General features: G+C 43.8%; 1 protein-coding gene across 5 annotated transcripts in view; it reads right to left on the reverse strand.

Annotated features, from left to right (window-relative positions):
- DAB1 (DAB1, reelin adaptor protein) overlaps positions 1 to 27,069 on the reverse strand; it is a 178,797-nt gene that overhangs the window by 69,508 nt on the left and 82,220 nt on the right. For 4 of the 5 annotated variants that reach the window (XM_018557892.1, XM_018557893.1, XM_018557891.1 and 1 more), the window contains exons 4-7: positions 13,217 to 13,348; positions 11,723 to 11,842; positions 7,330 to 7,368; positions 1,953 to 2,018 (exon numbers count right to left, since the gene is read on the reverse strand). In XM_018557892.1, coding sequence (XP_018413394.1) covers positions 1,953 to 2,018; positions 7,330 to 7,368; positions 11,723 to 11,842; positions 13,217 to 13,348 — 357 coding nt within the window. The remainder of the gene's footprint in view (positions 1 to 1,952; positions 2,019 to 7,329; positions 7,369 to 11,722; positions 11,843 to 13,216; positions 13,349 to 27,069) is intronic. The other variant, XM_018557894.1, reaches the window with a different exon arrangement.

Raw genomic sequence — 27,069 nt, forward strand, 5'->3', positions numbered from 1 at the left:
ACTTTTCTGGCCATTCAGATGTGTTTTTCGGTTTAATGCATCCGAATGGGTCTGAACGCGAATGTTACAGCTAAATGGGAGCCATCTGATTGACCACAAAAGTCACGAAAATGTGTGTTTAGTGTATACATATAATACCAAAGCTGAGGCTCCTAGACTCGAATGGCAAATGCAATTCGGAAATTCGGAACACAAATGCCATTCGGGTCGGGGAACGTCAGCTTTAGTAATATAAGTATATGGCTCACAGACCTGAATGGCATTCAGGAGCTCCTGAATGCAATTCGGAAATTCGGATCTCGAATGCCATTCAGGTGTAGGAGACTCAGCTTTAGTATTCATATCTGTATATAGTTGTATGTGGTAGTCGTAAACTCATCCGAAACTAACGAAATTTGGATTTCGTCCAAAACCCAAACCGAATTGAATTGCGGATTTGGATCCCGAATTCCGAACCAAATTTGCAGCTTACATGTCTACACGAGACAAAAGATCTTACATTATGTTTACTTTGTTTCCAATCTATTGTTCTAAAGTTTAAAAGCTTCCAGCTGACGGGCCAATAGGCACATCTGAGCTTGGGTGGGTCTACTTTTGGCGTGGAGTAAACAGACTGAAATGGCTAGTTCAGTCCTCAACATATTGGATAGAAAATCACGTCATCTAAGCCAACATTTTGGGGCCACGCAGGTTCCCTTCTTTAGGACGACATGGAAAATGTAACAGGAACAACTGAGTCACACAAAGATGGATGGGAACAGCAAAAACTCCCAGGGGCATGGCAAGAAGATCTCACTACTGGAGTATCCAAGACATATAGAAGAAGAAGGGGTTACTCAGTCCAATAGTCTTCAACTATCACTGAAATACTAGTGACCTTGTTATTAACCTTAAAAATTTAGGTAAAAGTGCAAAAAGAAGTATTTTCAATGCTTACTTGCCGTGTTTTTCTTTCCAAAATTGCAATGTGACCTTTGAACTTACTAGAAAATGTTCCTTACCCTGAAGTGTCAATTCCCCAGCACAGCCCCCTAGGACATCCTTGTACAACATAGCCCTCTCCTCCTCTGGTAGTGTCTAAATACTCTCTGTGCTGGCCCATCTTCTTCTCCCCTCCCCTTACCTCCCTATATACTTTTATGTAGTTTCCGAGGGAGGAGTGAATTCTATAGCGTCTGCTGACATCGCATCCAAGATGGCAGCACCCAGCAGCAGTCTCGGGGCTTTTGGATTTCTACACAAAGGACATCATGATGTCATCTTCACTGAAGAGTGTAGTTGAAATGAGCGGTCTGGTGACAGGGTCTCTTTAAGGTGTACTGACCCATTAAGGTACCAATGGATAAAAGATTTCTCAGTCCAGTCCAGTTGTATTTGACTTGCACGAAATACTTTAACTTCCATAAAATACAGAACGAAATGAACAAAAATGTATATTATAATGTGTATAAATATATATAATAAATATAAACTATATCTCCACGGGGCAACTGGCTACATTTCTTCTATAAGTTTTAAGATTCCTACTAACCCAACTGCCTAGTAGTAATAAATGATTTGTCAATTTCAGCTACAGATGTCTGTGAGGGTTCTCATTCATCCAGGCCATGGTATATCTGTAGAAAATACATTAAAACAGCTGGACTTGCTGTATTTTACTTGAAGACGTTTTGCTGGTCATCAGACTAGCCTTCTCGAGTCAGCGTGCCTTGAGAAAGCTAGTTGGATGACCAGCGAAACGTCTTCAAGAAAAAAAACCAGCAAGTCCAGTTGCTTTTGATTTATTTTCTACAGATATCCATTGAAAGAATTCATTTTGAAGAGCGTTAGGATATTCTGACAAAAGAATGCGGCTCTGGTATCAGCAACTGCTTTAGATTCGTTCTTCAATCACTATAATCCGAACCAGTTTTATTTTATAAGCAACATCCGCTCTCGCCATCTATAGGTACCTGGTATATGCTTTCCTCTGTGTCTGGGTCTCGTATGGACTCGTGGCCAGCTTCGAACACTATGTACTATGGTATCGTCCAGCAAAGGAGAAAGAGAGCAGAAACCACAGTGAGGAGGGGGGGAAAAATAGAAAAGACAGAGAATTCAGGAACAAAGTAAAGTCAGCAGCAAACAAGAAATTCAGAAAGTACACAGATAGCATTTGATAAATATCGAAGAGTGATGTGTGATGCCGGTGAGCTGCAGCTCTGGTGGGTTTAACATTGACATGCATGCCATTTGTATGTCCTTCTAGAGTCTGCGGGAGCTCCCGGAGGTCGGGATTGTCCCCCAAAACATGTAAAGAATTGTATCAATGAGAATGTTTGTTCCTCATATAACTTGTATTTATTCCCTTCTAGATTGTAAGCCCTCAGGGGCAGGGCCCTCCTCTCCATCTTGTCTTGAATTGTATTGTAATTGTAATGTCTTCCTTATATTGTACAGCGCTGCGCAAACTGTTGGCGCTCTATAAATCCTGTATTATAATAATAATAATATTTATATGTGTTGGAGCAACCGTGTCTACTCAGATACATCATATGCTTTCCACTTAGTCTACAGCACTGGGACTGATCATGTGATAAAGGCAGGACTTCCCTCCAAGCGGACTGGAACAAGCTACCACGGTGTCTACAGACCAGAATCAGGTAAGTACATAGAGTATAGATTTGAAAAAGCCTTGCAATGTATATAGCGGACCGGGAGGAGATTGTTTGTTTTGTTTTTTGTTTTTTTTACTTGAAGTGACCTTATTGTTGAGTTTTAAAATAGTCTTAAGAAGCAGGACCTGCAGAAGAAGAGGGTTTATACTCACATGGCGCCCCCCTATTCCTCCAATCTTTATGCTGCAGAGCAATGGCCTCTTCACATCCAACACATTTTGCACTTTGTTGCGATACACACTTTATCCCCGGGCATGTCTCCCACAGAATTTTTGATCTGAGGTTCAGCCGTGCTCATCTTCTGGGTTGAATGACAGCCAGGGTTATCCATCCCACTTCCTGTGGACCCAGGCTGTCATGGACACACCCCTGTGGATGCATTATCATGAAGCCTGGGCTCACAGAACATAGTGGCACCCAGGAGGAGCGACTGCCCTCCACCGCCACCGAGGAAAAAGGGGAAGGCCTTGTGATTTCACCAGAGCAAACGGAAGGCTGCCGTATTTAGACTAAAAGGGAAGATTGCCTTGCAAAGTGAACAGCCTGCGTGCTTTTAGTATATCAGCCGCTTTGCACCGAATCTTTAGGGGTTGATGCCCTAAAGGCAGGGGCATAACTAGAAATCACAGGGCCCCATAGCAAAATTTTGTATGGGGCCCTGTGATTTCTAGTTACACCCCTTGAAGAGCCCACTTGAGATCCCACACAGCCCACCTGAGGGTGACCCTGCAGAGCCCACCATAGACTCTCTATGGTGGGCTCTGCAGGGTCTCAGGTGGGCTAGTCACACTCCTTACCTGGCCATCTCCTCTTCCTCTGCGGTCACACCGTCACCGTACCCCGCCTCTCCCCCTGCTGTCGACCTTGGGCCCCGCCCTCTCCTCCACTGCCGGACTCAGCCTCCTCCACCGCCGCTGCTGGCTCTCACTGACTCAGCAGCGGCTGTGGAAAGGAACGCACCGCTTCACAAATCACTGTGAGTGATCGGAACAGTGGTCCGTTCCTCTTCACAGCTGCCAGTGACAGCCAGCAGCATGAGATGCCATAGCGACCCAGGCGGCCCGCACGGCATCAGGGCCCCATAGCGGTCGCCTGGGTCGTTATGGAGATTGTTAAGCCACTGCCTGAAGGCAGGTAGGCGCTTCACTCTTCACTTAGCTTAGTAAATGTGGTGGAATTTCACTTTGCAAAGAATACCCAATCATGTGCAAGGAAAGTAAAAAATAAACAGTATTTTTGCTTGCATATGATTGGATGATGGAGGACAGCGGAGCTCCAAGTGTTATCAGGGGTGTGAGGAGGAGATGAACTGCTTTTGACGGGCGACATTTTTTTTATAGACACGACTCAAAGTTTCATTATACGAAGCAGAATTGGAGCTACCGAAATTGAACGACTGCCACCGATCGAACCCGTGCTTGGTAGAGTAAAGCTCCACGTGCCATCAGGGAGAGCGATACAGAGGAAGTGACATTGACGGCGTTGTATAATACCGCAGATTAACTCATTGCCACCGTGTCACTTGTACTTGATGGAGATAATCTGATTTGGCTCAGCGAGCTTATTAATTCTGGATTAATAGTAAAACAATGTGACTGCCAGCCGGCTGGGGTGTTACATTCAGCGGCGAAGCTGAGCCCTGCTCTGACAACAAAGGCGAACCGTGAGCTCCTAGCGAAGCCTCAGGAACGTGTAATTTCTTTTTTTTTTTCACCGGAACATTCATTTCCGCTGATTGATGGGTCTTTTGTTACAGACTGAGGGAAATACATTGACTCTGGAAATTGTTTTACGTTGAATCAAGAAGATCGGGTGGGACTGTGGTTGTGTAGCCAGTACCAAGGTCCAAAAATCTATTCTCAACGGGCATGGTGTGATTCCTGAGTGTTTCCTCCTATTACTCAAAAAGATACTAATAGTTTCCTTTTGGGTGTTTTGGCGAGGACTAACTAACTTATATACTGTATGTATTATAGCCAGAGCCGCATTTCCCACAAAGGCCAACCGAGGCCTGAGCCTTGGGCAAGCCGGGCTAAATTTAAAGCGAGGAAGCCGCCGCTTGTTTTGTACAAGTGATCTCAGCGATGTCCCCAAGATCACTTGTATGCAACCGGCATACAGGGGGGCGCATTGAGGAACCTGGCATTGGGGCAGCAGAGAGAGAAAATCCGGCCCTGATTATAGCATTGGTGGAGTGTATTAGCCACTGACCAGTTATTGGCTAATTTAAAGAATATCACTTATGGGCTCATTTATAAAAGTTTTGCCCCCATGTATAGCTGGGAGGAAGCCGTTCGCACAGCACTAGCACCCCTAGACGGCGCTGACGAGTAAAATAGATTTCTAAACTCATCAGCGCCATCTAGGGGAGATAGTGCTGGGCGAACGGCATCCACTCGGCTGTACGCCGGGCAGAAATTTTATGGATGAACCACACCTTCTACAAAGTGGCACCAGCCGCCATTCTGATCTCCATTTGGCCACACATCTCTCCTGAAAACTTGAAAAATGAGGCGAGGCCAGACGGCAAAGTCAAAAATAATGACAGGTGAGAGGTGATAATATACAAATACACTGAGTGGCCAGATTATTATGACCACCTGACGTTTGTAGGCAAATTAGCTATAATTTGGCGCTGAAGTTGCTAGAGGGCCAGACCATTATAAATAGGGAAGCGGGTTGTTTACCACGACAGTAGAAGTGATTTCTGAAGATACGGGGAAACAACGCGATTTAACAGCCTTTGAACGTGGGATGATTGTTAGCGCTCGGAGCCATGGAGCGAGTATCAGCAAAACAGCAGAATTCGTTAAATGTTTAAGAGCAGCTGTTGTTAAAATGTTTAAAGACCGGACTGTCAGCCGAAAATCTGGGTCTGAACGTGCGAATTGTGGCCGTCAGCGACTAGTCAATGTTAGGGCAGAACGGAGAGTGGCAAGAGTGGTACAAGACAACAGAAGGGCAACAGTGCCGTGTCAGATTCCTCGCATCGCCTTTCAACATCTCGTGGAGTCACGAGGCGGCCCAACGAAGTACTGATGGGGCGGCCATAATAATCTGGCCACTCAGTGTATATTACAACAATCCTCTTCAGGTCATGTATATACATTGCAGGGATTTAGCTCATTTCATTGCAGGTTACCTGCAGACAAGGTAACTTACTCCTTCTTCCTGCCTACTAGACTCACATAATCAGTCCGGGTGCTTTAGAGAGACACATTGCATTCTAAACAACCCTGTAGAACAGTTAGGGCTGGTTGCAGTAAAGCTGAGGCTAGCTATACACGTGTAGATTTTTCTCATCTAGCCCACAAGTTGAACAAGAGAAATCACTCGATTCCCCCATCCACTCTAAACAGTATGGGCGAAGAAGTCTCCCCCTGCCAGCTGTTGTATTCAGACAGCCATCAGCACCTGCGGCTGTCTGATTGAATGCATTCTCTGTTTGGCCAACAATTTTCTACCCAGCTCCTGGGTAGCCACCTGGCTCGGAGTTTGTCAAGCCGGGTGCCAACAGGGCCAACCAGGAGTCGTGTATGACTAGCCTAAGAAGATGCCTGAAATTGAACTCAGGCTTTACGTGTACTCTTGCCATTGTTTCAGGTAAGTACAAGGGGAGGCCAATAAATTCTTACCCTCACCATGATCTAGATGTGCTAGGGATCTGAAATTTTGCAGGTTTATAAGTGGATAATACTCGTAAAACTGTATCTTTTTTGGCAGTGTAAAATCATAGCTGGCTTCAGATTGACACAAAATGTTAATCTTTAAACAAGAACTTGTTTAAAGATTAACATAAACTTACATCTGTATCCAAACCTCTGTTATTGACCTTAGTGGTGAGACAAGTTGTTTTACATGCTGGTTTGTGAGTGTGCCATGATGCCTTTCTACCAATCTTTAAACAAGCACTTTTATGGTTTTGGGATGGATTTTGATTAAGTGTATACATTTTTACACTGTTATCTTCTCTCTTTTTTCTATATTTATTTATTCATTCTTTGTTTTGCAAAAAAAAACATTTAATACATGACAAGGATTCCAAAAGCGCTAGAGGCTGAGTACAGAGAAAGCACTGCAAGTGATTATCCCTTTTCCGGAAGAATGGCTCTCAGTGAAACCTTTGGCTGAGCTACGTGAACGGGGTGAGTCACTGTGATGAGTCATCCACCTGTGAGTTCTGCATACCACAATGGGGCAAATAGCTATATAAACATGCTTAAAAGGAGCCTAAAGCTGCAAATAATGATCAACAAAGGAACTAAAATATAATATGCAACATTTCATATTCTTAACACCTTGACCATAATAAATAAAAAAATAAACACAGTGATACAAATAAACAATAAAAACACATGAATGAACAATAAAAACATTCCCCTAGAATGGGCTGTGTAGCAATATATATGTTTTAAAATATATGTCTGTATGTATATTATGTAAACAGGACAGAAATGATAAAAGGTTTCCATAATACCATGTCACAATACAAGATACGATACATGTTACCAAATATTTTATATCCTTTTTAAGTTTGAATCTATACAGCTGGCAATCAGTTAGTGAAAGGAAGGAGCAGTCATTATAGGCACACACAGTACAAGCGGGGGTTTTCACTGACACAGCAGCTTTCGTGGGGGCATCTGAAATCATGCAAGTTAGATAGATTTACCTGATATACGGGATCTTCTACATCTTCTTCCAAAATTGTCTGAAGCAAGCCAAGCAGAAGTAAGAGAGGAATAGGAAATAAAAGGCATAAGAGTGAAAACTGCAATTGGAGCGAGGGACGGCAAACACGCAGTTGGGCAAGATTGCAGATCTAAGCAAATACATAGATTTGTTGTTTTTTTAATACCTACGTCATTCAGTAGAGATTCAAAAATAATGGTTTATATATATGGAAATGGACAGTACATCATCATCATATAACCATGGACCATTCACATGCTTGTTAAAACTCCATCTGGAGCACATGTCGCACCCATTACTGTACCACTAATACTATTTTACTGTTCTATTCTAATACTATTTTACTATGTATGTATATTACTATTAATACTATGAGAGCTTTGGCTGAACATATTTTATGGCTTTGGTTGAACATAGACAAGGAAAACCAGCTATTTCCGACAGATTTCATGTCTATGGACTTTTGCTACTGGGAGGGAAAACAATCTGAAAGGTAGTAAAACGTCGCAAAACCAAACTCAGGTAGTAAAACCAAATCCCATTCCCTTTATAGATAACTAGAGCCAGCAGTGTGTACCTTGGCTGCTTTCCTTCTCCCTTTCTTCTCTTAATAGCAATAAAAAAACAACCACTTAGCCAAGCTGAGTGCCCAAGTTTATGTGAGTGCTGACTGACAAAGGTGCCAGAGGGCGGTCAGTTTTGCCTATTTGTCTCTATTTGGTCCTCTAGTTTCTCTGGGTGTATTTTCTCCAGCAGCATTTGTAGGTATCAATCATTTTAATGTTAGCTACATATAGTTCCTAACAATCCTGTTTTGTGGAAATGAAAGGAGCTGATGTATCTGTTTTTTTTCTGCCTTTCTTTTTACTGCCGGTATATCAATTGGTTTGCTTGATGCTCACGGGATTCCTTTTTAACAAATTCAGTTGAAAAGTGAAATGACAATGATTGATAAGAAGAGGTGGATCATTCTGAGCAAATGTAATAAATATATACCTTTTGGCAGCGCTCTTTCTTAACTTAATTTGAGTTCTACAAAAAGGACGATCCACGTGAATTTGATGTTTCATTATTGGCAGGTTGTGATGGATTAAACCACCCACTGCCACTTTTTATCTCTTAGATAGACTGATGGTAAGATCTATACAGTTAAAGTGACACTAAAATCTTAATAATTAATTCAGGTACATTAACAATGAAAAACAATGTATCTTATTTGTGTATCACTCGGCTGTAGATCCTCCAATCATCTCTGAATTGGTGCTGACACTGTCCTTCCTTCTGGAGGAGGGCTACGACTGTTCCCCATGGTCCCTGTGTGTATGTTGTAAAGTAGTCACCGCTCCAAGCTCACTCCTGGGATGGACTACAATCTCAATACAAATTAATAAACTAAACATGAGATTGTAGTCCATCCCGGGAGAGAGCTTGGAGCGGTGACTACAACACACACAGGGACCATGGGGAACACAAGTAGCCCCCCTCCAGAAGGAAGGACAGTGTCGGCACCAATTCAGAGATGATTGGAGGATCTACAGCCGAGTGATACACAAATAAGATGCATTTTTGTTTATAGTTAAGAAACTTGAATGCATTTTAAGGTTTAACTCCTGAGTTTAGTGTTACTTTAAGTTTCCAGGCAACCTAACACTGCATCATGGTGGGAGAACCATGGCAGTATCTTATCAATGGAGTCCTCAGAAGATATAACAAGTCTGAGTGACACAAACCATTTGCACCAAGACAAGGATGAACTATAAGTTTTGAGTGATTCTTGACACTTGGCAAACTGGCGTGGCAATCATTTCACCATACTTTAGAATGAGAGAAAACCCATATACCCTAAAAACTAAATGTAACTTTCCCTTTTTAGTAAGTCTTTCTGTCAAGACTCGGAGCTAATTTCAATTTCAATGAATTTCAATGAAAAATATTTACAAATTTTAATTAAGCTTTAAAAGAGAAGGTATAACCCTTCTAGATTGTAAGCACCCACCAGCAGGGTCCTCTAATTCTTTTGTAGTGTATTGCATTGTACTTATACTGACTTCCTATATCCTGTAAACCACTGTGTAAACTACTATATACATCCTGTCAGTGGCGTCACAAGGGGGGTGCGGGGGTGACACCATTGGAGGGGTGACACTAAAATGACTCAGTCATTTTGGTGTCACCCCCCTCTGAAAAGTCGGGCGCTCGGTCATGGACCTAACGCCCGACAGTATCAGGAGAGAGGAGGGGACCCGGCGGCATACCTTATCCCGCCGGGTGCCTGTCCCCTCCTCTCTCTGCCGGCGTCCATCACCAAGATGGCCGCCGGCCGGTATCAAAATACTGCAGCGCGTGCGCGATGACGTCATCACGCACGCACGTGGTGACGTCACAAGCATACGCAGTGACGTCTCGGCGGGGTGACACTCGGTTACCGCTCAGGGTATCACCCAGCCTCGGGACGCCCCTGCATCCTGTATAACAATAATAATAATAATAACCAGGAAAATGATGGTGAGAAGGGATAAAAAGAACCAAAAAGCCAACCACTGGTCCAGTAGGGTCTACTGTAGGCTTTAACATTACAATAGCATATAGAAAATACAATTACAATATCAAAAATATTTACTGTAACCAGATATTTTTAATCTTGGTGGCTTTTGAATGTGAGATATCCAGAGTCCAAGCTAAGCAAAAATATATGTTTATAGTTTACTGACCCTTTATATCTGGATGTATATGTACAGAAACAAGTACAGAAAAATATCTGGCCAACATTCTAAAAGGTGCAGAGCATAATATACAATATAAAGGATGAACTGAAAATATGGCACCTGCAATGTTCAAAACAAAAAGGGGCACTCCTAAAAGACCCCCAAAAATTGAGTATAGTGTATATGGAGAACAGCTCTCGCTTGTAGTATGGTGAGGAGAAAGAGAAACATTGTTGCAATTAACTGGATGCAATGTAAAGAGTTTGCCAGGATCTAATCAACGGCTGTAATGTAAATGAGTCCCTCTTATGAATGAATGAACTCTACCTGCAGGCAGTAGCGAAGATGATTGTGTCCAGAAAGAGGTCCAGTGCATGCAACTGTGTTCAAGTCAGCTCACAGTCATCTACTGCTTTTGTAAACCTACAGTCCCCTTCCTTGGTACTATACTCAGGGCCTGGATTTACTCTCTCTGCTGCCCCAAGGCCAGGTTCCTCAATGTGTCACCCCTACCTGCCACAACCCCCCCCACCACCCCCCCCCCCCCCCATGGAGAATGGCAGATCTACAGGCTGCATACAAGTAATCTCAGCATCATCTCCGAGATCACTTGTACAAAACAAGCGGTTATACATTTAGCTCTGCTTGCCCAAAGCAGGGCTAAGGCCCCATTCACACTAAGCGGAAAATCCTGCGATTTCTGCCGCGATATCGCGCATTATTGCCGCACGATATCGCGAGAAGTCGCCGGCCAATGGTTTTCAATGGAGCTGTCTTAATGTACAGCTCCATGTCGCCCGTCGCTCGTCGTGGTCGCAAATCGCGCCTGCAGGACCCTTTTTCCCACGATGTCGCGCAAATTTCCTTTTTTTAATGCAGCCTGACGGTGAAGGTCGTGCGATCGTCGATGGAACCGTCACGTTATCCCTGCGTGCGGAAATCCGCTCGAGGTGAGTGTGGCTTAGTGTGAATGGGGCCTTAATGTTGAAAACAGCTACCCGCTCGGTGCCCAAAACTGCATGTCCCGGGCATCGGGAGATAGGAATTCCACACCTCTGCTGCCCCTCTATTCCCTGCTGCCCCGAGGCCGGGCCTTGGTTGGCCTTGTGGGAAATCCGGCCATGACTATACTACTGGCAATCGATGTTCTCCATTTACACTATACAGGGAAAAAACCTATTGGGCCTAACAGAAATCCAGTGAGCTCCAAATGTCCTCTTTGAGCTGACAACATTGCCTCTTTTGCACACAGATCCCTATCAAAGCCGTCGGTCCTGTTTAAATTATCACCTGCTAGACTACAGAACACATTACTTTTCTGTTATGAAGAAGAGGGGAGGTATTCTGTAACCCAGCAGGGGGACCTCAGGTAGGGCAGACAAGATTGCTTGGCATTTCAGTGCAGCAGAGGTAGCGTTGTCAGCTCACTGAAGAGAGTCAGAATCTGGCAGATCAACTGGCAGAAAAGGGATAAAACATGGGGAGGTGTGCATGCATTGCAGAGATGTACTAAATATATGTTGCTGGACCAGACATACACTTTTTAATATCCACTGGTAACAAATTATAATTTAGTAATTTCGCTAAAATAATTTAGTCACCCAGAAAAATCAAGCAAGCTACCTAGCTCCTGACAAGCTTTACCGCTCAGCGAGACGGCGTAGGTACCTGATATACGGCCTGCTCGCACTGTTTATCCTTTTGTGCCTTCTTTTCCATTTCCTCCCTCTGCTTCAGCTCGTAGATAAGCTGGAACAAATCTCGCAAATCCAAAATGACTGGCTCGGCCTGAAATCGAAGGACAGAGTTTGAAATTAGTTTTCCGTCAGGATTTCATCTATTTCACTCCTGACAGCGGCAAAAACAACTTGGATTCTAAATAGCGCCTGACTCCGCGGCATAATCAGAGACTCGCTACACCGCCACGTTTAGCATGAAGATCAAACTTTCCCAAGGAAGCGATTTATCAAGGGGAAGGAAACGAATCTCATACTGATACTGCATACATTTATGCATCTCTCTCTCTCTCTCTCTCTCTCTCTCTCTCTCTCTCTCTCTCTCTGGCTCATGTCAGAGGATTTTGTGATAAAATATGAAGTGGTTTCAGAAATAAGATGAAAATACACCAGGCAAATGTGTATTTTTTTATCCTATGAACCTTTTCTGCATAATGTATCTGAATTTTTTATCTACCTCTGATAAATGATGCTGAAACATTGTATACTACACTCAGCTCACATCATAGTATTGAAAAATGAGCCACATGAAACATTAGTAGGTGCACCGTGTAACTGAGAAAACCACTTAGAATGCAGCCTATCCATTCACTAGAGACTGGTGACATCACTGAGAATGCAGCCCATCCATTCACTAGAGACCGGTGACATCACTGAGAATGCAGCCTATCCATTCACTAGAGACCGGCGACATCACTGAGAATGCAGCCTATCCATTCACTAGAGACCGGTGACATCACTGATAATGCAGCCTATCCATTCACTAGAGAGAAGTGACATCACTGAGAATGCAGCCTATCCATTCACTAGAGAGAAGTGACATCACTGAGAATGCAGCCTATCCATTCACTAGAGATTGGTGACATCACTGAGAATGCAGCCTATCCATTCACTAGAGACCGGTGACATCACTGAGAATGCAGCCTATCCATTCACTAGAGACCGGTGACATCACTGAGAATGCAGCCTATCCATTCACTTGAGACCGGTGACATCACTGAGAGTGCAGCCTATCCATTCACTAGAGACCGGTGACATCACTGAGAATGCAGCCTATCCATTCACTGGAGACCGGTGACATCACTGAGAATGCAGCCTATCCATTCACTAGAGACCGGTGACATCACTGAGAATGCAACATGTTATCACTGGATCAGGAACATGTAATAAAATACGGGGGCATGCAGTGTATTTTTTTTTTACTTTTAGAATTAATTCAGGAGAAGAATTGATATTTGACATGGCACCTGCGAAGATGTTGAAACTCAATATCTTATGTATGAAATATTTGGGGTTTTACGCTCAGGCAGACCCGCAGTCCGCACACTGATAACCGGTGAGGAAGTCAATTTGGCTTTTGCACATTTGCTGAAATTACATTCACCAGAAGTGGAAACGGATGGAAAAAACAAAGTAATACACTTACCGCCTGAGCAGTTTTTATTGCCACAAATCTGTGGTTTCCCTCCTTCCCGCATACGTATCCAAACGCCCGATGGTCTGTAATGTCCTTGGCGATGTATGAGATTTCGTGTACTGCATGGTGATGATGGAGGATCTACAGAGATAAAAAAGTAAAGCTCATACTTTAAACACAGAAAGATTTCAAAGACAATGAAAGTTAGAACAAATAAGAAACGGAACGGGAAATAAAAGTCTCACTGCAGCCAATTTTAGTCATTTTAGTTCAGAGAAAGATGGGAAAGGTTACATCCTCTATCACATTTCCATTTATTTCTTGTCTCTTTTGGAGAGATTTTCCATGATGTCCTGTCCTATCAAAGCTGCAACTGCCCAATGCACACACAAACACCAATAATAGTCTAATGAAGGAGCTTATCTTTCCCATTTTACTTCTATGCTGTTGTGGTCCTGTTACCATATATAGAGAGTCTAATCCTTCTCCACTTGTCCATTACTGAACAAAGGCTCAGTTGAAGTTCCACTTTAACAAACTCAAAGCTCAAGAACAACCATAGCTCTTTTTAGTTTGGGGACGAGTGGGGAAGGGTTAGTTTCACTGTCAGTTGTAGGTAGGACGAGTTCTGGGACTATTGGTATTGATAAGGTCCTAGTTAGCAGGGTTAACTTGTGTGAATGTTTCCACAGGTTCTTCTTTGTCCTACAGGGGCCGTATTAGGTCTTTGTTATAACAGTCTGATGATATAAGGTGTCATATACACCTCTCCTCCACTCCAGTACTGGGTCTCCTCTCCATGTGCCACCCACTGCAGCCAATTAGGAGGCAGCTCTGGCTTGGCAATCAAGCAAGGAGTTGGCGTGCCCTAAGCCAAACCACCCTGCTTTCATTCAAGCTCCTGTATATACCTTGTGTGCTCCTGGGACCTCAGTGATCTCTGTGAATTTAAAGCACCCTGTGGATCCTCTGTTACCCCATGCCCACACAGTGACTCCAGAGCACCCTGAGCATCCTGTGTTAACCCATGATGCCAGTGACTCCAGCGCACCATGAGCATCCTGTGTTACATACCCCATGATGCCAGTGATTTCAGAGCATCCTGTGCATCCTCTGTTACCCCATGACCGCAGTGACTACAGAGCACCCGAGCATCCTGTGTTAACCCAGTGACTACAGAGCACCCCGAGCATCCTGTGTTAACCCAGTGACTACAGAGCACCCCGAGCATCCTGTGTTACCCTGTGACCCAAGTGACTTCAGAGAACCTTGAACATCCTGTGTTACCCCATAACGGCAGTGACTCTAGAGCAGTGGTTCTCAACCGTCCTAGGGCTGGGACTCCTTGGTAACATTTGCCAGGTTGTGGTGACCCCCAACGGAGCGCTGGACTCCAGAATTAGTAAGGTGCTGGACTTGGGACTAAAAATAGAATGCACACTCACAAGAATGCAAGCCCTCCCCAGCCCCTGCTACCTGCTTGCCTGCTCTGTCTCCATGCAGCCCTCTCAGCCCCGGCACTGCTTAAACGCCCGCCTCCTGCAGAGCTCACATTGTATGGGAGGCAGGAAGACAGCAGCGGCTGTGAAAAGAAAAGCACTGCTGTACACACTCCCCGGCCACTAGATGTCGCTGCAGCGGTCAGGGAGTGTGTATAGCGGCACTTTTATATGTCCTCCCGCTGACTGACACTGCTGCGCTAGGAGGAGGCTGATGAGCCTCTCACCTAGCGCAGCAGAAGTGGATGCTGCGACCCCCTCAACAGTGAGTTGCGACACACTTTTGGGTCGCGACCCACAGGTTGAGAACCGCTGCTCTAGAGCATCCTGTGTTACCCTGTGACCCCAGTGACTCTAGAGCACCCTCAGCATCCTGTGTTACCCTGTGACTCCAGGGAACCCTGAACATCCTGTTTCAGCCCATGACCTCAGTCATCTCTGTGATATCTCTATCCCTGTGGATACAGACCCCTGTCCACAATAAAAGGTTTAAAAAACACCATAACAATTGTTTCTGTCCAGACCTATTTTATTTGTTGTTGTGTTAAACAAAAATCCAACACATTTTGGGGAATTGAGGGACCTCCTTCAACAGGGCTTGGAAACACAGAAAAGATAGCAATAGGACCAGTAACGTTTATTATTATTATTCACGATGTATATAGCAGCAACAGTTTGCTCTTTACAATAAAAAGATTAAACAGTTACAATACATTTAAAGACAAGATGATAAGGAGGACCCTTATCATCAGAGCTTTCAAGCTAAAATAAAGTCCTGGTCCAGGATATTGCTAAGATCACATGATCGCCATACCGGGAACTCCGAGAGCAGTGCAAATTATTATAAGTTTGGCATTGTTAATGCCGCAGCAAAATGGACTGAACAAGGTCAGACCTTGAAGACCAAAACATGTATCATTGTCATCTTCTGCTTTTGTACCATTCCACTACTTTACAGAGCCAATGGGGGCACCTTGATTTGTGCCGTTAGGCTGTATTTTAATGCAAAGCCTACTTTAAAAAAAAATACTCTCCAATTCAGTCACTGAAAACCACCAGCCGTCAGATGATGACACTGTTGTGGATTATGCTAAAATAAAACATCCACCTTGATTGTCATGTTAGATTTTCAGTCTTGGACATGAGGAAGTAGAAGTGGAAGAAGGATTTTTTTATTCCTTATCAAGTGTGGTGGATTATGGGATAACGCTCCCAAATAGCTGGTATTAGGGGGCTTATCGTTCTGTGATCCCGGGTAATACAGCCGGCTGATTGTTGTATTGATCGTGGAGAAAGAAAACATCTCTACTTTCCAAACAGTGGTGACAATAAAGAGGTTATCAAAGAAATATGATTCCATATTAAAAGAATTATCTTGTTATTGCCATAACAGAGCTCACATTGTATGGGAGGCAGGAAGACAGCAGCGGCTGTGAAAAGAAAAGCACTGCTGTACACACTCCCCGGCCACTAGATGTCGCTGCAGCGGTCAGGGAGTGTGTATAGCGGCACTTTTATATGTCCTCCCGCTGACTGACACTGCTGCGCTAGGAGGAGGCTGATGAGCCTCTCACCTAGCGCAGCAGAAGTGGATGCTGCGACCCCCTCAACAGTGAGTTGCGACACACTTTTGGGTCGCGACCCACAGGTTGAGAACCGCTGCTCTAGAGCATCCTGTGTTACCCTGTGACCCCAGTGACTCTAGAGCACCCTCAGCATCCTGTGTTACCCTGTGACTCCAGGGAACCCTGAACATCCTGTTTCAGCCCATGACCTCAGTCATCTCTGTGATATCTCTATCCCTGTGGATACAGACCCCTGTCCACAATAAAAGGTTTAAAAAACACCATAACAATTGTTTCTGTCCAGACCTATTTTATTTGTTGTTGTGTTAAACAAAAATCCAACACATTTTGGGGAATTGAGGGACCTCCTTCAACAGGGCTTGGAAACACAGAAAAGATAGCAATAGGACCAGTAACGTTTATTATTATTATTCACGATGTATATAGCAGCAACAGTTTGCTCTTTACAATAAAAAGATTAAACAGTTACAATACATTTAAAGACAAGATGATAAGGAGGACCCTTATCATCAGAGCTTTCAAGCTAAAATAAAGTCCTGGTCCAGGATATTGCTAAGATCACATGATCGCCATACCGGGAACTCCGAGAGCAGTGCAAATTATTATAAGTTTGGCATTGTTAATGCCGCAGCAAAATGGACTGAACAAGGTCAGACCTTGAAGACCAAAACATGTATCATTGTCATCTTCTGCTTTTGTACCATTCCACTACTTTACAGAGCCAATGGGGGCACCTTGATTTGTGCCGTTAGGCTGTATTTTAATGCAAAGCCTACTTTAAAAAAAAATACTCTCCAATTCAGTCACTGAAAACCACCAGCCGTCAGATGATGACACTGTTGTGGATTATGCTAAAATAAAACATCCACCTTGATTGTCATGTTAGATTTTCAGTCTTGGACATGAGGAAGTAGAAGTGGAAGAAGGATTTTTTTATTCCTTATCAAGTGTGGTGGATTATGGGATAACGCTCCCAAATAGCTGGTATTAGGGGGCTTATCGTTCTGTGATCCCGGGTAATACAGCCGGCTGATTGTTGTATTGATCGTGGAGAAAGAAAACATCTCTACTTTCCAAACAGTGGTGACAATAAAGAGGTTATCAAAGAAATATGATTCCATATTAAAAGAATTATCTTGTTATTGCCATAAAGACCACAAAATCCGCAGAATTTCCAAATCGGCTCTGCTTGGGTTTCACTATGCTATAGAACAGCTCACAATATATTTTGTATAAAGGAAATGTTTGACTATAATAACAATCTTCCCTGTTAGACTTATAGATCTAACAAGCACAACCTTCTACATTTGTTCCTTGTTATGTTCTGTAACATTAGAGTGTATGTAACGGGGTTCATATCTCGTCAGGACGCTATCTGCTTGCAGTTTGTATATTCTCCCTGTGCTTGTGCGGGTTTACTTAAAGACATGATGGTAGGTTAATGAGTGTGTGTGTGCGGGTCTAAAAAAGATTCCAACTGTAGCTCCTATGGCAGACCCTGCTAACACTCTATTATACACATTTCAAGCATGAAGGCATAGCAATGTAAAGTTCTAAAGTTTGAAGTGTACTGAAGATTACAACATGGGGAATGGGACAGATTTTTTTTTATACCTTTGGATAGAGTTTTGAAGGTTAAGACCCTTTTAGTAGACATGTGCGATTCGTTTCGTTACGATTTTCCTGAAATTCGTAGATTCGTAAGCATACGAAATCCGAATGGCAGTTTCCGAATTATATCCGAAATACAAAATTCCGTTAACGAATTTCGGATCCGAATTTCTTTGAAACAGGAACTAATATTACCCCTGTAAATGAGGTTGAACAACATGTCAAGATTTTTTTTTTAATCCGAAATACGGATCCGCTGCTGCTGAGGGTCGCATTACAATACACAGGCAGGAAATACGAAATTCCGTTGACGTATTTTCGTTACGTTACGAACATTCATTATATATCGAAGTTAAAAAGCAAAGTACATTTATATTGGAGTTGATGGTAGTTTTTTTTTTATACGAAATTCGGATACGGAATCCGTTAACGGAATTCGTATTTCGTTTTGGTTGACCAATCAAAGGTTCTCTTCTGCTGCTGAGGGTTGCATTACAATACAGGCAGGAAATACAAAATTCCGTTGACGTATTTTCGTTCCGTTACGAACATTCGTTATATTGAAGGTAAAAAGCAAAGTACATTTATATTGGAGTTGATGGTAGTTTTTTTTAAAGTCCGAAATACGAAATTCGGATACGGAATCCGTTAACGGAATTCGTATTTCGGATACAAAAACAACTACCACATCGACTCCAATATTAACAAAGGTATTTTTGCTTTTTAACTTCATCATAACGAATGTTCGTAAAGTCACGAAAATGTGCCGAAACTAACGAAAAATCCGTATTCCGTACAAACCCGAATTGAGTTTCGGATACAAATTACGAAATACGAAATAATGGATATTACGAAACGGAACGAAACAAATTTTTTGACGGCGCACAAGTCTACCTTTTAGCAGGTTCATGTTGATGTCTGTGGCCCTGCTGGGTCCCTTTATCCTTTCTGTATATCCTATAGGCCATTGTCATTGAGACATAAAGTGAAGGTAAAGTTGTCACCAGTAAGGTGAGGTAAAATCCTCCAACTGGGACATTGCTTTCTGTGACTTCTGTGCCCCGTGTCTGCAAGTGCATCCTTTGCACTCCTGTCTTCAAGTGCCCCTACACACCTCGTGTCTCCAATGGCCCCTATGTACCCTGTGGCTCCAAGTGCCTCTGTGCACGCAGTGTCTTCAAGTGTGCTACTGTGCATGCCATTACTCCAAGTGTGCCCCTGTGCACCCCTTGTCTCCATTGGTGCCCCTGTGTATCCCATGTCTTCAAGTATTCCCCTGTGCAAACAGTGTCTCCAAGTGCCCCTGCGAACTCCACGTCTCCGAGTTTGCCCCTGTGCACCCAGTGTTCCCAAGTGTGCCCCTGTGCACCCCGTGTCTCCATTTGTGCCCCTGTGCACCCCGAGTCTCCAAGAACCCCTGTGCATCACATTTCTCCATGTCTCAAGACAAAATCACTGCGCTAAAAAACTTACAACTTATACATATATATACAAAAACAATAAAGTGCCCAGTGATAGCCCCAACATAATATGCAACCTCACCTATGGTTAAACTCAATACAATCTCAAAACTGCATGTGCAATGTGTTGTGATACAGATCACATGTGCAACTCCACAACTTGGTCTCAAACAAAAAAAAAAAACAGCAAAAAAAACACAAAGGGCTCTTCAAGAGGATATGTCAGCAATATATAAAGTGCAAATGTTCAACATTCCAAAAAGGTATTTCTTAGTGTGATATCCTTAGTGTTTCTGTGTAATCAATGCACTCACCAGACTCCTTTAACGACTGCATTGAAAGTTAACACCAAAAGCGCGGATTTTATACACAATTGCAACATTTCTCCATGTGTTCCCCTGTGCACTCCATATTTCCACATGGCCCTTGTGCACCCCATGTCTCCAAGTTCACCTTTGCACCCCATGTTTCCAAGTGTTCCCCCTGTAAACCCCATATTTCCAAGTACACATAAGCACCTCATGTCTTGAAGTTTGCCCATGTGTGTCCCGTGTATCCAAGTGCACCCTTGAGCTCCCTCAGTCTCCAAATGCACCCTGTCTCCAACTGTGCCCATGTGCACTCTGCCTCTCTAAGTGCCCCTCCTGTGTGTACACTGTTTCTAAATGTGTCCACGCACACCTCCATGAGTCCTGTATCTCTATGCAGCCTCTGGAATGCCCCAGCTATGCTCTGTATCCTCAGCTATGCTCCTGCAATGACCAGGACCGTCCCCCTCTCTGTGGGCCCCTGACTACGACTGTATATATATACTATCTGTGAAAATAAAGCTGCTAAGTGAAGAGTAAATGAAGAATACCATTTTAGCATTTGCTTTTATCAGAACTGATTTGGTGTACTTGTAAGATTTGCCATATTTGCATCTAGTAAATTATGAAAAGGGTGATTGAAAAATTGTCCAAAAAGCAACAATGGAATATTTAGTGAGCGCAGAGCCAAGCGAATGTCAATCAAGCTGGAAAATACAGCTAAATCAATGTATCAAAGGGCGACACATTGGAAAGGCTCTTCTCAATGATAGCCTCGATTGCTGCAGATTGTATTGGACACAAAGTCGTGCGAGTAATAGAGGCTGGAATGAGCCGGGCTCCCATTCCCATCAACGATTTCTGCATTTCATTTTACAGTCACAGATGTTGCCCGGTCCTTCTCCTGCTCGCTATGCCAAATGTTCATGTTAATATCCCGGCACAAGTATTATGCTAAATTTCAAATGAATATGCGATGCATGTCAGTCATTACGGCGTTATACACCCATTTGAAATTATCAGCAATATTCAGAATAATTCAAAAACCATTCCGCACAGTGTATGTTTAATAAGCTGATAATAGCTCAGACGTTTAAAGAGCCATTCTGATATGCGATGGCCTTTTCACACGTGGGGGTATTTAATAAGGCAGCAAATGGAACTGAAAGGTGACCACAGGAACAAATTGGATTGGAAAAAAAGTTCGATTGGAAATATATCTGCTTTATTTAAAAAAATATATATACAGGTGAAACTCGAATAATTAGAATATCGTGCAAAGTTCATTTATTTCACTAATGCAACTTAAAAGGTGAAACTAATATATGAGAGAGACTCAATTCACATTCGGCTGCTCCTCACTCTGACATTTGCGGCAATATGTAACATGTGCGGCACAATAGGCGCAATCGTCGTTTTCGTACGTAGGCGCACCCGACGCATATCTACGTGTGTATGTGGGGGGCGGGGACTTAAATTTTTTTTTTCTTTTTTAATTTTGGGCTAAACAATGGGTTTACAGAAATGTTGGGACATGTATATGTCAAATACGAGTATGGAACCCCATCCTATAACTGGCCCTATAGGATAGAAAAGATGTTGACTTACAGTTAGGATGTGGGAAAATGTGCCCAAAAAGTCTCTCCCGGGCTTCACTTCAGGATCTACTGGTCGGGTCCTTCTAGCTGGCAGGTGAGAGGTGAATAGCTGGAAACGAGCTGGGCTGAATGGCTTGTTCCCTCCAATCGTCAATGTTTGGCTGGTCTAAAACAAGTATGTGATGGTGAGGCAGCCCACGTACTCGGCTGGCCAGCCCGGGCCGCAACGGTTGGGGTAGGGAGAGTGTGAGGGAGAGAGCGAGGATCCACGAACAGCGCTGAGGCGCCTGGTGCCGTGCGTATTAGCGATGCAGTCGGGCTGCTGTCTCGAGGTGTCCGGTAGTCTCGCAATCAGCGAAAATCGTGGAGGACTGAACGGGGGGTAGGAGTTCACGGTGGGTGGACGGCTACGTGTTCGAGGAGATTCCTCTTGTCTTGTGGCTTGACAGCAGCCCGACTGCAAAACGCGCGTTTTCGAGGGCTACTTGGCTGTATCCCAATGGAAACGCGCAACAAAAACGCCCCAAAGAAGCTCCTGTACTTCTTTGGGCATAGGACGTAATACGCGCGGGTGTGAACCATACCCATAGGAAACAATGGGATTTCTGTGTTTGAGCGTTTTGCAGTGCGTTCGAACGCGCTACAAAATGCCCAGGTGTGAACCGGGCCTGAAATTCCCCTTGTAGAATGACAATGCTTTTACTGTATGTTCGGGAGATGGAAATACTTTAGTATACATTGACTGGGCGCAGGTTCAGTTTAAAGAATAAGTAAATGAAACTAAAGAACATTCCATTTTGTTCGCAGGAAGTGATTTCAGCTAAGAGTGTGGAAGCATTCAAGAAACTCTTGGAGAACATAACATACAGGGGGTACAGGTTCGCCTAAGAACAAGATCACACATGGACTCATACACACGTGCTCAAACATAAATGCACACACGCAATAGGTTGGACTTGATGGACTTACGTCTTTATTCAACCTCAAATACTATGTAACTATGTAACTATGTATTTCAGCTCATTCTGATACCGTTAGGAAATCTTGAGCCATGAAAAAGTGAAAACAGCTTTTCTTATTATAAAATAAATAAATAAAACGATGACTTCTGCGCCTTTGTTAATGTGTAAGGTGAATATTTGCTGTCAAGCAATTGGCAGTTAGAAGTTGTTGTTTTTTTTTTTATTATCCATATGGAAATGTCATCTCTATGCAAAAATTATAATTTTCCCACAAAACGTATCATTATAATTTGATGGCTTAACATCGCGGTCCTGACGCTCCGCGCTGAACAATAACAAGTTAAGTGCGTGTTTGGCTGTAACGTTCCCGGCATCACGCTGTTAGACAGAGAGCAGGGGAAAACGCAGATTTAGGCTTTTTTCAGCACTCTAGTTAGGAATGAGCATAATTGAAATTCATATTACTGAAATTTCAGTGAAAATTGGAAGATTTCAGCAAAATTTCACCATTTTGGAGAAATGTGGCAATGGAGGACAGAGGTAAAATTCTTGGTGAGCTTTGTGTATTTCTTCCAGATCTGCGCAGTAATCCAGAATGAGACTTGGAGCTTCCTGTAATAAAGACCGATCACTGCTGCTCTCTCTCCTTGTGCAGGGTGACTGGTCTTGTCTCCGCCCCCTCCTGTAATAAAGACTGGTCACGGCTGCTCTCTCTCCTTGTGCAGGGTGACTGGTCTTGTCTCCGCCCCCTCCTGTAATAAAGACTGGTCACTGCTGCTTTTTCTCCTTGTGCAGGGTGACTGGTCTTCTCTCCGCCCCCTCCTGTAATAAAGGCCATTCAATGCTGTTCTCTCACCTTGTGCAGGGTGACTGGTCTCGTCTCTGTTACCTTCTGTAATAAAGACCGGTCACTGCTGCTCTCTCTCCTTGTGCAGGGTGACTGGTCTTGTCTCCGCCCCCTCCTGTAATAAAGGCCATTCAATGCTGCTCTCTCTCCCCTTGTGCAGGGTGACTGGTCTTATCTACACTTTCTCCTGCAATAAAGACTGTACACTGCTACTCTCTTTTCTTGTGCAGGGTGACTAGTCTTCTCTCCGCCCCCTCCTGTAGTTTTCTGCAGGCAACCTGCAGTGGGGGGAACCTTCTAGATCCCTCCTACTGCTCTGCTCTCTGCTCAGGCTATGTACAGCACAGCGATGATGTCACTGCTAATCTTATATGGTAATATGTGGGGTGTGCAAAGGTGTTTGGTACATACAAAGTGGATTTATATCTTGGTGGTTTTTGAAGAATATATTTATAGGAGTTGTGAAGTCCCAGCAAATCCTCTCCTGTTATAAGATGAGCATTGTAATAGGAATACACAGTAGAGTTGTCTCCGATAATACAATCAAAGCTTACTTGAAAAAATCCCTTTTAGGTAGTGAGCGCCGCCTTCCGTCAGCCCATCACTTCCAACAACTTCCTGGATTCCCAGTGTGCTTTGCGTCTCTTCCCCTGCTGCTTGATGTGACGCAATATACATTCTTCACAAGCTACATATCTCATCATGCATTGCTTCCAGCCAGCAATGATAATGTTACATTGTTCAGACGTTGAGTTGTAGTTCAGAAGGCGGGCTCTGTGAGAGTGGTGACACCAGGAAGGGCAAATTCACAGGGCTGAGTGATATGGTGTCAGTGCATGGAGGAAGTACATCCTATGGGCATCTTCAATAAGTAAGTTTACAGACTCCTAGATGAATCTGGTGATTAGGAGTGGGATAGAACTATCGATGGTAACCTATTGGTGGGGCTACCAACACCAGGAAGGTCTCCAACAGTGACCCCGACATAAACAAACACCTTTGTTCTTTAGGAGGATGATTGTGAGTTGGGCTAACAACACTGGAATAGAAGGTCAAGGCTCATAATGGACTGAACCACCAAGGAGCTACGACTATAGAAAGCTCTAATAATTCCATATGCAACAGCTGACATTTTGACTCAAAGTTCACAGTAGGATTAGCGCCCATCAGAGAATAGGACTGAAGATATCTCCTTTCCCCCACTGATATGTGCTAAATATCACAGAGCGGGGCTCAGACAGTCTCACATTTCAGGCATCGAGATCTGTAAACACCTGAGGCAGTTACGAGAATTTGCATTTCATAATTACATTGCTTTGAAAGAATAAGACACATTCCCACTGAGCTTGTTCTGTTTCTGAAACATTGTTTCACAATTCCGATACATTTCTTCCGTGACACTGTCACCTTCCTCCTTTCTTATTACCGATATAATTATCTTCTGCAGTCGCCGTGGCCCGTTTCACAGCCCGTGTGACATTTCCATGGTGGAGCCATGTCAACGTGAACATACGTTCGGCGTGTGTATAAATGACATCAGATATGCATTAAGTATTACACCCTCCGCAGTTTAATGATGGGGTTGTCTCTGCTGAAGATGAGCAGGCCTCTCCGCTTCCTGTGATGTGGAAAATACTTGGAACAATGGGGATCAGTAACTAAACATGAACAGGGGATGAGGGATCATTGCAACCCTTCCTGCAAGATATGGCATTGCATGTCAACTGCCTGACCTGCCCCTGGCTCTTGAGTTGGCATAACACATCCCATAGTCCCTATTAACTTTAGGGCTCTGTTATCTGACACTGCTGTGCATTCTCGGGGGTCAGTAGGTCATGCAGTTGACAAGGCAGCAAGTTGACCTTCCAGTCCGAGCATTTCAGTTGACCTTTGCCCCCCCTGGCGCTCAAGCAATGACAAGCTCAGACAAAGAAAATGAAGTTTAAACGGCCAGAGACCTAAGGGAAGAAACCTTCTGTCACAATGGTATTCTTGGTTTACTGACAAATACTCATCCTCCATCGTACCAAGCAAAAGAACAAAATGGCCGCCACCGCCGTAGGCATATTTTAATTATAGTACAGACTATGTTTATAGTCCTCGTCCAAACGTAACGCAAAGTGTCGTCTTTCCTTGTCTCCAGCGTTGGATTGCTGCTCCTAGCCCCAAACCGCCTCCTTAACTCAGACACAAACTGGCAGAAGTTTCCGTCTCAGGCATCTGGAGTCACCGGGGGCCGCGCCAGGGATTAAAGTGACCTAATTCTGAAGTTTTTGGAGAATAGAAGCGCCAGTTGATGTTCCAGCTTACAAAACATGCAATGGGAAGTCTTGAATATTGCACGAAGTATACGAGTCCCGGCCAAGTCCTCGTTTTGTCGTTGTATCCCTTAGTCTCATGCCAGTCATTTTTCTGTATTTTTAGATTTCCCATAAAGTCGCTGTTAACAATATTTACTCATCCGCTTGTTACTGTTTTGTTTTTAAAGTGAACCCGTCGCCTCTTCAAAGAACTTGAAGGAGAACTATGGGGTCAGTGCTTTTCCCCATAGTTCTCCTAAGGGTAACAGGAGGACGCAAACTAGCGTCCTCCCGTCACCCTAAGCTCAGTATATAGGGAGCTGCAGCTCGCGGTATACTGAGACGCCGCAGCCGGGACGGATCCCGACAATACTGTCTGGATCCACCCAGCTGCGTGAGTGACAGCTGGCTCTGCCTATCTAGAGGCAGAGCCAGCTGTACCTGCCCCCTCCCCCGTCCGTTCCGCCAGTCAGCGCTGGGGAAATCCCTGCAGGGAACCGTGAGTGACAGTCACGGCTCTCTGCAGGCACAGGATCGAGAAGTGAGCAAGCGCCGGTATGTGTTCGCTCACTTACTGATCTATTGAGCCGACATGTGACAGTTTCATTGTCACACGTCGGCTAGAACTATGAGGCTTTTTCACTTTGATTTTCACTCGCCTCATAGTTCTCCTTTAAAGCATTTATTGCCCTAATACAAAATATTGCTCCTGGCCCCATTATCTACCTTGCCCATGACTTGCTCTTCTTTCCGATGTTGCCTTTCAGTTTTAGGCTGTCGAAGTTCTCTGCCCCGGTCTTCTTTTTGGGTGGCTACACTGCCGGGGCGGGGCACCAATGAAGATTGGCTCTAGCACAGGCAGACCAATAGGTTTTGTCTATGACAGAGTGCTTGCGTCTCCATTTTTTAAAAATGTCTTGCACATGATTGAGTATTCTTTGCAAAGTAAAATTTTCACTTTGTTTCATTGCATTCACTAAGAGAAATTAAAATTCACTTTGCAAAGTGGTTAGCACTTCTGCCTCGCGTCATGAGGGTGCTCGGTTCAAGGACCCGTGCTTGGGTAGGTTTCCTGCCGCAGTACAAAGACACGCTGGTAGGTTAATGGCTCCTGTCTAAACTGGCCCATGCATCTGAGATAGGGAGTTTAGATTGTGCGCTTCTTGGTGCAGAGACTGATGTGAACTTACAGTATGTAAAGCAATGCATAAATTGTTGGTGGTATATATATGACTGTAATAAATAAGCATACTTTGCTCTATTAGCAAAAAAAAGGGTCACTGTATCACATGTTAGGATAAATATGTCCTCTAGGGGGCAGTACAAGCAGGTGCGAAAGCGGCACATACATCTTAGTGATCACACTTACATTTTGCAGAGATAAATTTTAAAATGCACCTTTTCTTTCCCCAACAAATCATTTTGTTTCCAGTAATAATTGTAATGGAAAGAGGAGAAGCCGAAGAAACAAGTGAAATATATTTATGTCTGACCCTTCGGAAAATGGACGCACTCATCATCACCTCGCAGGCAAATGGAGGCGGCAAATCACTTTAAGTGTCAGAATTCAATGAAGAATGCTGCTGCCCAGATGTTTCAATGCCGATACCATCTACATCTACCTTCCGAAAAGACTAAGGGCTGCTCGGTAATACACAAAGATTAAAAAAAAGAAAAGAGAGGGCTCCGTA

Source organism: Nanorana parkeri, unplaced genomic scaffold (assembly GCF_000935625.1).
Source record: "Nanorana parkeri isolate BGI_ZX_2015 unplaced genomic scaffold, ASM93562v1 scaffold309, whole genome shotgun sequence".
NCBI lineage: Eukaryota > Metazoa > Chordata > Amphibia > Anura > Dicroglossidae > Nanorana > Nanorana parkeri.